Consider the following 15,284-nt stretch of genomic DNA (forward strand, 5'->3'; position numbering starts at 1 on the left):
CTCTAGTAGTGTATTTAGGCAGAAGTATTTCTCTTCGAGAAAGAGAAAACAGTTTTTAAAAATATGTGCATTTTTTCTTCAGATTTTTTTGTGCAAAAGAAATTTTAATTCTCCCTTTTACTTCGGGAGATAGAATCCTTTGTGCTTCTACACTTGACATCAGGAATATTACATTGACACACCACGGTTTCGCTTCTGATAATGCTAATAATAAAGGCAACCAACCACGTTTTGCTATTCAGTTTTTAACTATCGTCCCATTAGAGGTCACTATATAGACCATTGAGAAGAGATAAAATGGAGGGAGTGAAGATTTGTCAGTGTTGTAATCATTCATGAAACCAAGATCAGGTGATATATTTTCAAGCAAAGAATTGGAAGAAATCAGATTTCTTTCTTGTGTTTCATGCAAAACGTGCCAACCATTCGTCGTTTTTGAGTCATGTGACTTGGGGTCAGCTTTTGCTAAGCCAATGATTGGACTTGCTCCCTCTATTTTAATTCCTACTCTAAGATATAGACCCATATATTGTCATTGCTACATCTTAATTTAGTTATTTGCTGCATTGCACGGCCTGCTTTAAAAATAAAAGCTGTTTAAAGTGACGCAAGTTCAACAATCAGGTTTGAATAAATGAAAAAAAAAAAAAAAAAAAAAAGTGTAAAAGTTCCTGTCATCATGTAAAAAAGAGCAATTTTATGACTCAAAATTTAAATTTAGACCTCTTTGGTTTTTTTTTTAAATTCCAAATATTCAGTCGTTGTTATTAATAGGTGTAAACTTGCAACAAAACTTGTAGTTTGAATACTTTTATCATCAAAACATGTTAAGAATATGATTGTAATAAAGAAAAGAACAAAAGCCGCAATTGTAAATGTAAGTTCAGACTTCAGTGTTGTAATTTTTTTTTACACAGATATTGAAGATACTCCTCATTTTTGAGTGAAATTTTGTTTATAGTAAAAAAAATCTCAATTTCCTGGAAAAGGTGGAGAGTTGTACATTGCAACATTTTGTGAAACAAATTCCATTTCTCTGCTTAAAAGGTATCGCATAGGCCCCTTTGAAGTTGAGAGTGCTTTGATGGAGCATCCAGCCGTGATGGAAGTTGCAGTTACTAGCAGTCCTGATGAACAGAAGGGAGAGGTAAGAATCACCGTTTGTCCCAAGAGCCCTCAGCTCTTAATGGTACTGTTACAGTGAAATGCTGATTTTAGTTCTTAAGGAATTGGGTAAAAAAAACCCTAAAATACGAGAAATACATAAAAAGTAAAAATAGAAAAAAATAAAGGTAGTTAATTCATTAGTAAATTTGTTGGTTAAACAAATGTATGTGAGACAATGCTTCAAGAAGTTCAAAATAAAAATTTTGTTGATTTTAATTCAATTTAAATAAATAAGTAACATATAAAAACGAATCATAGAAACTAATACGTTTTGACATTCAGGATTGCAAAAATAAATCAATTAAAAAAAAAAAAAAAAAAAAAAAGATTCAAAATTGGACACATTTCCAATCATTTTTAAACAAGTTCATTGAATTTTGCTTTCCTTCATTTTAAGATAGTTTACTTTTTCTCAAGTATGGTAATCCATTAAAAAAAAATTGTTTTCTAAACGAATTGAAAAACATGGGACAGTCCAACACCTATGAGGAACTACTATGGAACTTGGTACTCGTTAGATCTGAATTCTTTAGTTGACAACACCGACTACCCCAAACCTTATTTCGACCAAACTTGGATCCTTCTTCACATTTATGCTGTTTTTGGGATTTCATTTACAACAAAAATCTCTTCCTAGGTCGTAAAAGCATTTGTAGTGCTACATGAAGATTATCTCATGAGATCAGAGCTGGAACTCATTAAAGAACTCCAAGAGCACGCTAAGCGAACTACAGCCCCTTATAAATATCCCAGGAAGGTAACAAAAGTTTATTTAATTACAAAGAAATATCAGTTTGATACATCATAAAATGCAACAATGTTTACTATCGCTAAGAAATTACTTATTTAATGTGATTGAACTTCACTTGCAAACAGTGCCTACACAGTTGCACGTGATGTGATTATTGACAGTTGCATTTGTAAAAGTGATAAAAATTATTAAGCTTAAACAAAAACATGGTCAAAAATGGTACCATTTTTAATGGTACAATATTTACCCCCCAATAGCCAGGATGCTGGAAATAAGTGAGGTTGTCCAGCATGCCAAGATATCGGGATTTTCCGCCATGCCGTATGTTCCGGGGTTTATTTTTAAACAAAAGACAGACTGGAAAGGTTGTTTATTTAGTCAAACAACATGAAACAAGAAGAAATTAGTGTGTGCTTAATGTTAATCAGGGGTGATGGTAAACTCAAGTAAAATTTTCTGAAAACTGAAATTTCCGGAAACTATGAGGAAGATGTTGGTATATTGCACATAGTTCTGTCTTAGGAACAGTAAGTTACTGCTGGATACAACAGTGCAAGAAATTGGAGCTTAACGGGAAGAAAAAAGCAAATACAACAATTTCGTTAAGAATTTTTTCTTTAGTTTCACATTCCAGAAATGAAGAAGAGATTCAGCAAGTATAGGAAATCTTCCAAACAAATTCGTACCTAGCGATGTTTTCTTTGTCAAAGTGTAACAATTCTATTGTTGGTTCTTAACAAAGGATCAATTAAACCTACAAATATGTCATCAAATGGAACATAATATAAAAGCATTATATATTTTTACTGCACCAATTATCTGCACAAAATTAAGATAGCTATATTTTTTTTGTTGTAAATTTCCAATGTTTGGTGTACGTCATGCAGAATAACGCATTGCATAAATAAAAGAGAACAACAAAAGCACCAAAAGGGTAACCACATTAAAACGTTCAAATGATAATCAGAGATTATCGCCCCATAATGCTTCTTTTGCTTCCCAATATCTAGATACCTCAGTCTCTCAGGGGTGATAGTGGACTCAACTCAAATTTTCTGAAGACAGTGTGAAATTTCTGGAAGCTTAACGACCCCCCCCCCCCTATGTAAAACCTCTTCAAATATGCAGACAAAAATCATTGATAAAAATAATTTTAAAAGTTTTTTTTCTCTTTAATAATTTTTCAGTTTTAGAATGTGTTTAAAATGTTTTTGGAAATGGCAACTCAAAATTTTCTGATCACAAACACTCCTGCAGTCTCTCCATAAAGGGCAATGCAGGATTCACAGGTGGTCTCTCTCATTTAAACTTACATTAAAATGTAAGTTTGAAAAAGCAATGTCAAAAACTACCTCAAGTAAACACATTTTTTATTTCTCAATAAGATCAGTTCACTTGAAAGCAATGATTGTAAAATAATAACTATAAACATAGAGAGAAAAGCAAATGAATGGAAAAGGGGGAAAAGAGAAAGAAAATTTGCCGCAATAACTACTAAGCAAGACACATCCTAAAGGGCTCATTCAACTTAATTTTATTTGATTGGATCAGATTCTACCTACCAGCAGCATAGAAAGAAATTTCCTTCTTTTTGGGGCAAAGAAAATTTCTGGCTCCACTATTGGTACAAAAAATTGATCATATTCGATTTGATTGAATTCTATCATAGTTGAATGAAGCCTTAATTAACATAATTGAATGGCAATCTGCACAGAAAATGAGCCAAGGAGCAAAAAGATGACTGGTGTGTTAGGTTTGTCAATACATTCCAGTTCTTGAACTCTTGTACTGGATACTACTGGTTTTAAAAGCACAATCAATATTCATAGTGGGCCCATATGATGTGAATTCAAAGTGCTACATTGCCTTTTAGTCTATCGAAACACGTGACATTTCACTTAAAGCGACTGCAATTGACAATGCTGAGTCAAAACAATGTTAATGTTGAAGTTGCAGCTAATTTGCTAGTTTTCCTATGCCTGAATTACAGAAAAAAATAAATTCTTTATCTCTAGTCACAATGTTGCACAAACATAGAAGATCTTAAGGTTTATAAGAAGTTGTTTGCAAACTGCAGATGTACCAAACATTAATTCAAGCTTCATCACTGGTACATAACTTTGAGAAATTGATTTACGAGGCATATTTTTAAAGTAAGTACCACTTTGAAATAAAAAAAGAACAGGTACAGATAGAGCAAAGAAATTTATTGCAAAAAATCTACCACCCTTACGCTATTTTTCGACATTGCTCTCATGATTTTCCAAGCATTTGTCATAGCATTGGTACAGGTTTTTGTATACCTATTCGTAGAAAGTTGCCGCCTGTGTAGTCAACTATGGGGTAACAATATTCTCTGAGATCATCATTGATGTTGTGCCATCGACCGCCAAGGAAAGACTTTAGATGCCGAAATAAATGAAAGTTGCTGCGAGCGAGGTTGGACAGTTCAGGAGGATGTTCAAAAACTTCCCAGCCAAAGCCCTGTAAGAGTCCTCATGGTTGTCTTCACAGGCGGCAACTTTCTACAAATAGGGTATGCAAAAACCTGTACCACGCTTTGACAAATGCTTGGAAAATCTAAGAGCAGTGTCGAAAAATAGCGTAAGTGTGGTAGATTTTTGTCCAATAAATTTCTGTGCTCTATCTGTACTAGTTCTTTTTTTATTCGAAAACGGTACTTATTTTAAAAACGTGTCTCGTATATTCAGAGCTGGTGGAACCACTATTACATGTTTTGGGCTATACATGCTCATTTAAAGAACAAGAACCCAGTGAAATTCCTAATTTCCTCTGTACATTGAAAAACCTCATGCACAATTCTTGCATTGAATCCATTTTCATGCAAAAGATGAATAAACATAGATTTTTATTACTTCTACCATTTTAGCTAACTATAGTCATAGTTGGGGCAAACTGAAAATGGCAGTGTCATAACGTTATGATTAGAATCAGGATAGCCTTCACAATGCTCCCATGTTACGTTTGCCCCAACTATAGATATTTAGGGGAAATCACACATTCAGATCAAATAAATTAAGAGTTAACCCTGCTCTACCAAATAAGTACTTACGCATTCGAACTGACTTACAAATATTGAACACTAAGGTCTTTTAACCAAGGACAGAAAAAATCCGAAAAAAAAAACTTCCAATTAAAATCTGATTATTGCACACAACTTTTTTTCACTTCCAGATTGAATTCATGAAGGAACTACCTAAAACAACGAGTGGGAAAATAAAAAGAAATGTATTGAAGAAAAAAGAATGGAGAGTGTAATCTACTTTGTCTAATAAAACTTTTTGATACTGTACAATGTTTAAATTTTATTCAAATAATGTAAATACTCACATATAAGTCGCCCCCTACTTATAGGAGGGAAATTGGGGAAAAATCGAAAACTCATGTATAAGTCGAGCTTCTACTTTCTGAAAAAGTCTAAAACCTTTTGCCGTTTATTTTGAATAAACATGTTACAAAAAAGAAGGAAAATAAAATGCAATGAACTTTTTGTCAAAAAAACGTCCATTTTTATTATTTTGCACAAAAAGAGTTCACTTCTGTGATTACGATTTTTGTAAAAGACTCGATTTCGATATTACGATTTTTGTTAATTGTTGCTTTCATTTTGAATTAATATCAATAAAATTTTGCACTGCAGCCATATTACACTATTTTTTAAAAAGTGAGCATTAATTTGTGACAGTCGGAAATATTTGTGAATACAGTCATTCCCACATTTTTTGGTTGTTGTTTACTGTAATTATTTAGTCTTTATTTCACAGTCGAACCTAGTAATATTATAGCAGAATGTGTAAGTATTGTCTTCTTTAGCATCTGCTAAAAGGGTTGGATAAAAATCGGGAAAATTTTAATGTTTTTGAGTGCTTTTTTTCAGTAACTGTCCAGGGAAAATTTTTAGAAATTCCGACCCACATATAAGTTGACTCCTAAATGTTCAATCTCATTTTTTGCACTATATTTCTCGACTTATGCGCGAGTACATACAGTATGTTCAAAAAACCATTAAATACAAGCAAAAATTTTAAAAAGTCACCATGCATGTTTTTACAAAAATGAAGTTTTATAGGCAGCAAACGTTTCCTGTTACAAATTAGTCGTACTCCCTACTTAACTTCTTTTCTTCAACTACTGCACAATGCATTTCTAAAAAACGATTATTCTATATTTCTATTTTAGTTGTTGAAAATTCTTCTTCTTCATCAGCACAACAGCCTGGTGCAGGCCAAGGCTTTCTCCGTCTGCTTCCTCCAGGCGGTACGACATGTTGCCAGGTTTCTCCACCTGTTCACCCCCAAAAGTTTAAGGTCCTTTTCAACACTATCCAGCCACCTTGTTGCTGGTCTTCCCCTTCTCCTAGTACCCTCAATCCTTGAAAAAGTTAGCTTTTTAACCGGGTCCAGATCTGCACGCCTAAATACATGCCCCAGTCATCTGATTCTATTGGCTTTAATTACTCTTAAGACGTTGGGTTGTCGGTATTTACGGTATACTTCAAAGTTATATAAACTTCTCCAAGCGTCATTTTCTTTTACTGCTCCAAAAATTGCCCAAAGGATCTATCTTTCAAAAATGAGAAGTCTGTTTTCCTCTGTTTTATTAATTGCCCATGTCTCACTACCGTATAAAATGATTGGTCTTATGAGGGTTTTGTATAGGTTTATTTTTGTATTAATGGAAAGGAGCTTAGATTTTAATTGGCTCTTTAAGCCAAAGTAGCATCTATTTGCCATCAAAATTCGATTTCCGATTTCAACTTTCATTCTTACTGGTAATAAGTGCAACCAAGTATTTAAACTGGGTGACTCCTTCAAAAGTATAGTTTCCAATATTAAGCGGCTGCACATCTTGTATTCTAGTGCTCGCAACCAAAAAAAAATTGTTGAAAATTAGTTAGAAATAAAATTCATACATAGCATGTCATGTGAGATCAGCATCAAATGTTAGAGCATGACACTAAAGTTTATTGTTATCAAAACAAAAGAGCTGAGATGACAAAATAAAAATACATTCATGGCATGTAAACAGACGCATGAGAAAGCGTTAACATCTTAAATATATATATATATTAAAATACTTTTAGGTCAAGTATAGCCATCAGATATCTACACAAGTGAAATTCACACAATAGTTTCATTACTAAATTTTACTCAACAGAAGTCAGCTTGGACTACTTTACCCGTTTTTGGGCTGTACCAATATTACAGTGATTCACCTGGAAAACAAAGAACAGTAATAAAATACATGCTATGAGTTTACATTCCAAGACACACGCCAAGCACAGATTTAGAGAGACGGTCACAAACCCTTCCCCTTCTAAACCAACCAAATATAGCTAAAAGCTGAACTTTGGGAACTCATTTCAAAACATTCCACCCAGACCCCTATTTGTGCCCGAAAATTTCACTTTGCGCATGACACCTTCAAAGTTAAAGCTTGATCAGCCCTAAACAGACATAAATAAAACTTCAGATTAATATTAAAAAAGTACAGCCTTTAAAAAGTAGTTTTCTACCTCTTTTCTTTTATTTTTTATATTTATTTAGTTTCCCCCCACATCCCAAAAAAGAATGGTATATATTGACACTTGAAAGGTGCCCATCTCCCAGAGAATGATGGTGCTCCCCCCCCCCCCATGAAATACTAGGAAAACTCTCAAGAATGATATTCTCAACAGAATACAATCAAACACCTAACTAAAATTTTCAATGATGCAGTTTGCTCCATCTCGAAATTTTTTTACAAAAAAATTTTTTTTTTGGAAAATTTGATTTTTTACAAAACTAATTATTTTCTGACAAAACTAATTGATTGTTCACAAAATTATTTGATTGTTTACAAAAAACGGACTCTGTAAAAAATCCTGGACAGAAACCTGCTAACATAGTATAAAATTTCCCATTGAAAACAAAAGAACATTTCTTAAGACAGGTACGAGTTGGGAGAATTATATCTTCTTTGAAATTCAGAAAGTCTTCTTTGAAGGCATAACAACAAACCCTCGATGGGAACGTTTGTAAATAAAGAGTTAACATCAAAGAAGCCACAAAAGAATTGTTTGAAATGAAAGTATAAATTTTTTTAAACAAAATCTTCAGAACTTTGAATAGTGAATAAATTATAACTTCTAAGAAGAGAAAACACTGGGGCTAAATATTTTGCAAGTTCCTAGGAAGCTGAACCACTATTGGAAACAATTGGCCTGAAAGGAATACCAGGGTATGTACCTTGAGTAAAACATAAAATCTAGCATAATTAGTAATGGCTAGAATAACAGAGCGTTTAACATTTGAAGGAATAGACTGAACAGACTTATGATAGAAGAAGAAATAGTTTTTAACTCCTTATCACTAGGATCTTTAGAAATCTCCACATATGAACCAGAAGAAATCAAATCATTAGTTTTGTCAACATAAGATGATTTATCAAAAACTACAATTTGGCTATCCTTGTCAGCTTTGGTTACATCCAGATCAAAATTAGAAACTACATTTTTAACCGAACGGCTAACAGTATTAGCAAATACAGGTTTAGAAATTTTTTAGTTAAAGTCAATAATAGAAGCTATAAGATGCCAAATCGAATCTTTTTGAGAGGAAGTTAAGGCACTAAATTTAAAAGCTTTCTCAACTTTTGTCGGATGTTTTTCCTCCATAAGCTCATTTCTTTTGCAATGAAAGCGTTCCTTGTAACTTTGAAACATGTGTCTGCAGTAATCTGCAATTTGTGCGATTTAAGTTTGTAATTCTTATTTTAAAAATTACCAGGGTTCATACTCTATTTGGATGAAAAAATTCCATGACTTTTCCAAGACCTTTTCATGACTTCAATGAAAATTTTCATGACCTCGTCACACGAAGAAAATAGCACTATTTAATCTCAAACTTGGTAATATTTGGAAATGAGCATTAGCAAAATGTCTACATGAATGCCACAGCCTCATTGAAGCACTTACTTGTAATAGGAAAAAATATAAGTGCACACTTAAAAAACTAAACTTTTCTTATTTGTCTTCATTATATAAATTTAAGTAAAGTAAAATTGCAGTGAAACGAATATGATGATGCTTAAATGTCTGATATATTTTTTTAAAAACAGGCAGAATGATATTGAATGGGACAAAGGTTGAATGAGTCATCACTAAGTTTCAATAAATTTGCTTCAAAAGTTACCTTTTAGTGCCAACAGTGCCTTTAATCATCTACGTAACTTGACAGTATTTTGGTTCTTTGGAGTAAAGCCACATAGTTTAGTTCTTTATGTTTCCAAACCAGATCTTTTTTGAAAAAAACATTCAGTAATGAATCAATCTTCTGATTCAAAAGTATATTTGTTTTGTTTACAAATTTGCATATTTTCAAATGCATAGAAATTAATAGGTTCAGAAATTCCAGAACATGTTTAATTCTCGACATTGATCATAGCAGTGGGTCGCATGGATTAGTTTTGCGTGCCGTATGTTGGGCATTACTTTTTTAGAGCATTAGAATTCCTCTTTTTCTGTATTCCATCGCCTGACTTAAGATTTTTATTTTCTAAAACATTCAACAATTCAAGATAAACTCTGGTAAATTTAATAATAAAGTCCTTACGAGTGATAGAATCGAACTCGAACGCAATTGAATTGCTTTTTTTTTTGAGTGGGCGTGACAAAACTAAGAACGTGAAATTTTGCTAGTACAGGATATGAAACATAAGAAGTGTTGAAAATAACATAAAATTCAAAATAAGTGATGTCCAGGCAGTAAAATCACATCGCAAAAAATGGCAAGCGGCTGCGACAGAAGTGGATGCAATGAGATTTCAAAATTCAGATTTGCCTTTTGGATCGTTCAATTTTCCACTTTTAATAGCTTTTATGTGCTATACTGTTAAATCATTCAAGATTTCTAATGCTCCTTTAGCTACTGTTCCTTTCTCTTTGTCCAGGAACTTTTTCCATGACTTGAAATAATTTTCCATGACTTTCAATGAAAATTTCAATTTTCCATGACTTTTCCAGGTCTGAAATTCTGTTATTTTTTTCCATGACTTTCCAGGATTTCCATGACCCGTACGAACCCTGAATTACTGAGTCGAAAACTCTTTACTTTGATTTATTGTCAATTTAAACTTTTGAAATGCCATGAAAACTAGTGAAATTTATATTACAAATGACCAAGAGCTGTACTAGGCTACGTTTGCCGACCTTGACCGGTAGCTACCGGTTGGTTGATTACATGTCGGCTAATAACGTCAGAGGAATAACACGGAGGTAAAAAAAACTTATTATTGGTCAAAATGTCATGCGCTTCAATCGACTAACAACCAGCTTAAATTGCGGTTGACCGGTAGATTATAGAACGCTGCGGTTAGTCGCCAGTCAACCAGTTGAGGTTGGAGAACACACCTCTAGGCTAACTGGTGTAAGTTATGACTGATTTATATCATGAAATTTCTCATAGGAAATTCTAATTAAACACAGTAGCCCAATTTTATTTCAGATTTTGTTTTTAACTAAATGTAGACAATATTAGTGTATGACATCTCTGTGTAATTTTTTTTAGATGAAATATAGGTCTCAGAAAAATCTATTATATTAAAAAATTATTTTTAAGGATATCACGTACCTTTGTTGCAAACCTCAAAGAATTTATTGTTTCACTTAAACTGTCATTCTCTGGACTTATATTAACAAACATTAAAGTTTTACTGTTGCCACCCAGAGAATTTGCCAACAGGTGGGTCAATTTGCTGTCTCTGTATGGAATATGGGTTTCCTGTAAATACAAGCAAAATATTAAACTATAAATAATGATAACAATAATAAAATTTTATTAATTAAATGTGTTTTGCTAAAATTGCTTTTAAATTCAAATTTTTGGTTGAATGGAAAATTGTCATCTTCTACTCAAAACACAGAAAACAAAATTAAACGGAGCAATTTTGAGTTCATGAAAGAATGCTTGAAAGTTTTAAAGAGAAAATATTTTTTTAAAACTAAGGTGGCTAATACCAAAATATACATACAGTCGAATCCCGACTTACGCGAGGGATGCGTTCCAAGACTCCTCGTGTACATCGAAATTTCGCGTCGTGGAAAAGCGTTTTGTATATTATTGTTTTATTCGAATACCCAATCATTTAAGACATTTTTAAGCACCTTTTAAACTATTTTAGACCATTTTTTTACTATATATATTTTTGTTTCTTACATAAAGAGCTGGATTTTCATCTTATTTTTAAAAAAGCTGCATTGTTCAACATAAAATACTGCGACGATGTACAAAAACAATGATCAATAAGAGAGATACATATAAAAAAAAAGCAGTACGGTATGTCGAAATAATAAAGCACTGCACTGTAAGAGTACTATATAGTAGATACAATAAGTTACATTTATAACTTAAAAATTGAAGATGATGATTTATGCTGAGCAATCTGATTGTCACTCTAATGCATTTTCAAATACAGTAGCTTCGCATTTACTTTTATAACATTTGCATCTACGGTAACACCCCTCTTTCAGGGTCTCTATAATCGACAATACAAGAGCAGATTCCAGTTTCATACTGTTTGCATTTTGCTTATACTGTTCTGCGAGCTTCATATTAAAACTAAGTTCTGGACTTATATGGATTGCCTTCCCTTGACTGTTAATTGTACATATGAAAGATTTACTTATACCTGATAGCGTGCTACCTTCCACCCACTTTCTAGTTGTTAAGGCGTATCAAGAATCTTTACTTTTTTAAAAATTGTCGCAAACTTTTGCTTTTTGTTTCCATCTTCAAACTGTAGATGAAACAGCGTGCCTATATATAGGTGCCACAATATTTCATCACCTTTTATATTTAGAATAAATAAATGAAAAATGAGGAGGGGGGTGATAAATCTACACCAACAATACTATGTTTATACTGCGGTGTGTGGGAACTTGCACAGTCAATGATGAAAAAAGGATGAAAGTACATTCACGAATTCAACGTTTAGTAGTCATAAAGTCGAAACTTAGCATCAAGATTCCTTTCGGAATATTTTCATTTTGAGAGCGAAAAAGTCGCTTTAACTTGAAATTTCCTCGCTCCTGAAGAACTCGCGTTATAGCCATTTCGTAAGTCTGGTCCTGTTGCAGCAGGAGTCGACTGTAGTTTGATACACATATACATTGCACCTGCAGCTCAGGCCTATGTCATACTTGGGTGCTATAGCATATGATATATGGTCCTAATATTATCCGTAATATTAATCCATCACATCATGACCTCTCGCCTCAAGGGTCCCCTGCATCTATTACCGAGGTGACTTTATCAATATGTTGCCCCTGAGGAAGTTAAAACAATGGCAGCTTAATGGTTGGTTTGTACCATGCTCCAGTGACATATGTTGCCATTTATGGCAGGGCTCTCAGGAGCAATTTCTTAACAGGACAATTCTTAGTTGCATACAGCAGGAGTGTCAGAGGACTTCCTTTGCCGCATTATGATCAGCTCTGACCTGCTTGATCTCCTGATTTGTTAGAGATTGAGCATAACAGAGATCTCTTGGAGCGTTAAAATGGACAGCCTTCAAATTTGATTAAAATAGCGACCCGTTTACAGTAACTGTGGTCCAGATGACATAGAACAGCGTACAAGATTGTTTTGCCTCAATCTTCACTCTGCTGTCACTTCTAATATTCACATTAATGTGCACAAAATACTAAAGATCCATTCATTTGATATTTTTTTTAGTAATAAAGGATGATTTTGTAATTACTTCCTTACACCATTGTTGTCCTTAGGTATGTAAAACTTTATTATCCCTTAAGTAGCCATGTACTGGTCTATTCCCCGCATGTTGGCATATATTTCTCTCTACCCTACCGTTTCTTATATTCATAATCAAGACCACCTGTGTAGCCAGGGGCGGATACATGATTTCATATTCGGGGGGAAGGAGGGGGAGTCATGGCCAGGGGTGATAGAGGACTCAAGTAACATTTTCTTGAAGACACTCTGATATTTCCGAAAACTATGAGGAGAAGCGCCACCCTCTCTCTCTCCCCCTCCACCCGTATTCAAATACTGTCGCGGTTTGGGGGAAGGGTGGTTATGACCTCCTCCCTCTTGAATCCGCCACTGTTAGTGGCTGGACTTAACTTCCAAACTCTCACATTCAGATAATTTCTTTCAGTATTTCAAGGTTGCATAGCTTTCAGAAATGTATGTTGTTCATTTGGACTAATAGCGCAACAATCTAGTCTAGTCAAATCCTCAACAGTTACTTTCTTTCAGCGTACGCTGTATGGACTTTCATTACATACTTTTGTACAGTACTAGAATATGCAAAGTCAGGTTTAATAGGGCCCAGATTAATGAGTTTACTGCACCTCAAATCTGTATTATGAATATAAGCTTTTATAGAAAACAAAAAAGGGAAGCTAATGAGCCAAACCAGACCACTGCATAAGGCTTTAATTTCTTATTACCTTTCTGGAAAGGGACATGATGACATTTCCAAGAGTAGACAGTGACTTGTTTATCGCTTTTGCTTCAGTTAACCTATCACCTGCAGAGCCAGATTCCTTGACACGTTCACTCCCAGCTAGGTCAACCAAATTCAGTGTTCCTAAAGCAACAGAAATCATAAATTGTAGTTTTTGTATAAAACAAAACAATGCATTCTTATCTCATTTGCACAAGTTAAAACCAATACAAATAGGCAAGGTGCATTATTGAACTGCTTTCCAGAGAAGGGCAAAGAATGTAAACTCATTGTACTAGGGTGTACATGAAACAAAATTAGTACCCCTAGTACACGCTATTTTTCTTCCTAACTTTCCACCTTTTGAATCCTTAGAATTACTATATATTTCATACAATACACCGACAGCCGTGTTACTGCACACATAGACTGCAGTTTCCTCCTTATGAACTCATTTGTCTGGAATAATCAATAATCGAGTTGGAGGCAGGTGTTCTCTCATTGAAGTTGAGATTACCTTCAAAGTAGTAGCACCAGTCTGATGGTAATCTCAGCTTCAATGTTTTTATTTTTGAAAAAAATCAATATTTTTATTTATTTATTTTTTTAAATATTTCTATAGTTGGGGCAAACCTAACCTGGCAACATTGTGAATGCAAAGCAGATCCTAATCACAGCCTTGCAATGCTACCAGATTAGGTTTGCCTCTTGACAACTTAAAGTTCTATACCTCGACTAAAATTTTAAGAGGGATTTTTTAAAATTAAAGTGGGAGAAGTATTTCTTTTATTTAGTTTATTGCATGAACATTTTGGAAAAATAGCTATTTGAACAAATTATTTCCATATCAGGTTGCACAAAATTGGTTTAATGAGCATAGTACCGAAAGAGAATGTTCCATATGTTTGCTAGATGAAAGATGCACCTTGTTATTTTAGTTTTACCTTATTATTTATATAAACTTTTTTTTAAAGAAAATTAACATTAAAATCTCTTTCAATGTCCATTACATAAGCAAGATATTTTTTTTTAAGCAAACATTTACTAAACAGTGTGCTAATAAAGTTCTTTTAGTTGTTATAATAATGTATGAACGCTCAAAAAAAAAAAAAAAAAAAAAACCCTCCATAAATGGCAATCTTGTCGATGAAAGTGTTATGGTGTAGCTTTGGTACAAAATGGGTTCAACAATAAATTTTGTTTGGTGCAACTAAAAGCAGAAGAAAAACTCAAAGTTACAAAGGTGTTTGTAAATCAAAAGAAAAAAAATCAACATTTTCTTCCACTATCTTTGTGGCTAAATTCCTAGATTCTTCTGTTCATTGATAAGTTATCAGCTGAAAATTATTGCAAGCCATTTCATTTATGCTGGCTTTCTTAAACTTAATATGAAAAAACCCGTGATGAGAAATTTTGCTATCTTTTTAATGTATGTCTGCTAATGGTGAAAGAACAGCAAGAAAAAGGGATTTTATTGAGTGGGATTTAAGAAAACGTCCCTGGAAACGCTAGCCATAGAAAAACCAACAAAATTTTCAGTAATGGTTTGTGACTGACAAACAAAAGAAGTAGGAGTCTACACATAAAAGATCACAGACAGTAATCTAAATGTCAGCAGAACCTCAACAGTGAAATTTCGTAGCTTTTTTGTGACCCATCTGGGATTTTTTTGTAACTTTCAAAGAACATTGGTAGATGAACAGGATAATATGCTTTTAAAGCAATAAAACAGATATTGACAAAATAATTTTCGGGTTCAAACTATACCCTTCATACTTTTAAAATAAACCTCTTTTAAACCAACTAGGGGAAGAGAAAATCTCTTATTGTGTCGTGACCCAATATGATAGATTTTAGTGCTCATATGACAGAAATCAAAATACACCTATGGCGAAGGATT

The 15,284-nt window shown here is 33.4% G+C and overlaps 2 protein-coding genes across 3 annotated transcripts in view; one reads left to right on the plus strand and one right to left on the minus strand.

The window, feature by feature from the left end:
• The window catches only part of LOC129216148 (acyl-coenzyme A synthetase ACSM3, mitochondrial-like), a 124,714-nt gene extending 119,484 nt beyond the window's left edge, over positions 1–5,230 (plus strand). The window contains exons 14-16 of one of the 2 annotated variants that reach the window (XM_054850306.1): positions 1,048–1,147; positions 1,805–1,924; positions 5,114–5,230. In XM_054850306.1, the coding sequence (XP_054706281.1) occupies positions 1,048–1,147; positions 1,805–1,924; positions 5,114–5,197 (304 nt within the window). In that variant the 3' untranslated portion in view covers positions 5,198–5,230. The remainder of the gene's footprint in view (positions 1–1,047; positions 1,148–1,804; positions 1,925–5,113) is intronic. The other variant, XM_054850307.1, reaches the window with a different exon arrangement.
• A 1,666-nt stretch (positions 5,231–6,896) lies between these two features.
• Positions 6,897–15,284, minus strand: part of LOC129216149 (carboxy-terminal kinesin 2-like) — a 78,113-nt gene continuing 69,725 nt past the window's right edge. Inside the window, exons 10-12 of the mRNA XM_054850308.1 lie at positions 13,389–13,528; positions 10,549–10,698; positions 6,897–7,154 (exon numbers count right to left, since the gene is read on the minus strand). Coding sequence (XP_054706283.1) covers positions 7,110–7,154; positions 10,549–10,698; positions 13,389–13,528 — 335 coding nt within the window. The 3' untranslated portion in view covers positions 6,897–7,109. The remainder of the gene's footprint in view (positions 7,155–10,548; positions 10,699–13,388; positions 13,529–15,284) is intronic.

Source organism: Uloborus diversus, chromosome 2 (assembly GCF_026930045.1).
Source record: "Uloborus diversus isolate 005 chromosome 2, Udiv.v.3.1, whole genome shotgun sequence".
In the NCBI taxonomy this organism is placed as follows: domain Eukaryota; kingdom Metazoa; phylum Arthropoda; class Arachnida; order Araneae; family Uloboridae; genus Uloborus; species Uloborus diversus.